At 43.6% G+C, this 1443-nt stretch overlaps 1 protein-coding gene across 1 annotated transcript in view; it reads left to right on the top strand.

Annotated features, from left to right (window-relative positions):
- The window catches only part of LOC106530236 (collagen alpha-1(XIV) chain), a gene marked incomplete at both ends in the record, with an annotated part of 74429 nt that overhangs the window by 55863 nt on the left and 17123 nt on the right, over positions 1 to 1443 (top strand). Inside the window, 1 exon segment of the mRNA XM_014025819.1 lies at positions 29 to 178. Coding sequence (XP_013881273.1) covers positions 29 to 178 — 150 coding nt within the window.

The following is a 1443-nucleotide window of genomic DNA, read 5'->3' as shown; positions in this document are numbered from 1 at the left end:
GTGCTGATGTTTTGTGTTGTCGCTGCAGGTGGCCAGAAGCAGGAGACCAGGCTGGGCGGAGGAGCCAACAGGCACTGTTTTAACAACCTGAAGCCCAACATGGAGTATAAGATCAGTTTGTACGCTCAGCTGCAGGACGGGACTGAAGGTCCTGCAGTCACAGCATCAGTGAAAACACGTGAGGACGCTCCAACTTATTTAACATATTTAACCTGTTGGACATGAAACAGCTCTGAACAGATAAACCGATGTGCTCCACATACACACCTAACTTATCCTTATTTTCCATTCATCTAAATATCCACATACACGTGTGAAAGCAGTATAAAAGAAACACACACACACACTCAGCTATCAYTGTTTTGAAATGGACCCAGAGACGAGCCTAAAGGATGATCACATCATCTCCACTATAAAATGTCTTTTTATCCTTGTGGGAGCCATGAGAGCTGAAACCTCGTCCTTCTTTCTTCTGAATGAGCCTTTTGTTCTGCAGCAGCAGCTCCAAACACTAATCAGGAGCTACTGTTCGGAGGAGAGGCAAGAGAGGGATGCTTTATTGTATATTTCATGAGTGTCATAAACCATAAATGCAGTTCTTTATCAGTAAAACTCAACAGTTTATCCCGAAGAATAAGCGCAGCGTTGAAGGTTTCTCCAGTGAGGCCCGTTTCTTGCTTCTTTCCATTTAAAAGACAAAGAACGTGTTTCATAAACAGACTTAATGTTATTTCTTATAATTCTAGGCATTAGGGTGGTTAAAATCATAAAATGAGGACAGAATTGTGGAGGAAAAACATTGGGAATAAAAGGGAAAAGAAGAGAGAAATGAATTGATTTGTTTGGAGGCAGACAGGAGACAGGAGGCTGCAGAACTGAAGGGATGACAAAGAAAAATCCACAGAGACAGAAGAAATAAAGAAATAAAGTTCCCTCCCCAAAAAKCAGGTATTTGTTTGCTCCGGGCTGCTCCCTGACAGACTGTAGCTCCGCGGAGAGCCTCCTCGATGATTTATGGCTTTGTTTTGATGCAAATGAAAGTCAGTGCATTTCCTCCAAATGACTATCCCCATCGCTGCAGGCAGCCGCTGCTGAGCTACCTGCCATCACAAGTGATTCCCAGCCTGAGATGGCTGATTTACTGCCTAAACAGCTCTGAACRCGGGAGATGTGTGTTATGTTGTGTAGCTTTAAGAGAAGTGGGCAACAAACCACACACACACATGCACGCACGCAGAGAATCCAGTCAAGAGGTTGAAAACGGAGACAGACTTTTGGTTCTGACTGTGATCAATCTCCCAAATTATACAGGAGCTGAAATCACATGGCTGCATGTAGTCATTTCACACATTTTGTATGGTGAATGTGTGTGTCTGTGTGGGCTGACTGAGGTCTTTGGGGTGCCGTTTGTAAAGTTACACAGTCAATAATTACCACCAATAT

Source organism: Austrofundulus limnaeus, unplaced genomic scaffold (assembly GCF_001266775.1).
Source record: "Austrofundulus limnaeus strain Quisiro unplaced genomic scaffold, Austrofundulus_limnaeus-1.0 Scaffold502, whole genome shotgun sequence".
Classification (NCBI taxonomy): domain Eukaryota; kingdom Metazoa; phylum Chordata; class Actinopteri; order Cyprinodontiformes; family Rivulidae; genus Austrofundulus; species Austrofundulus limnaeus.
Note: the sequence above shows the minus strand (reverse complement) of the source record. Positions and strands in the feature narration are given on the sequence as shown.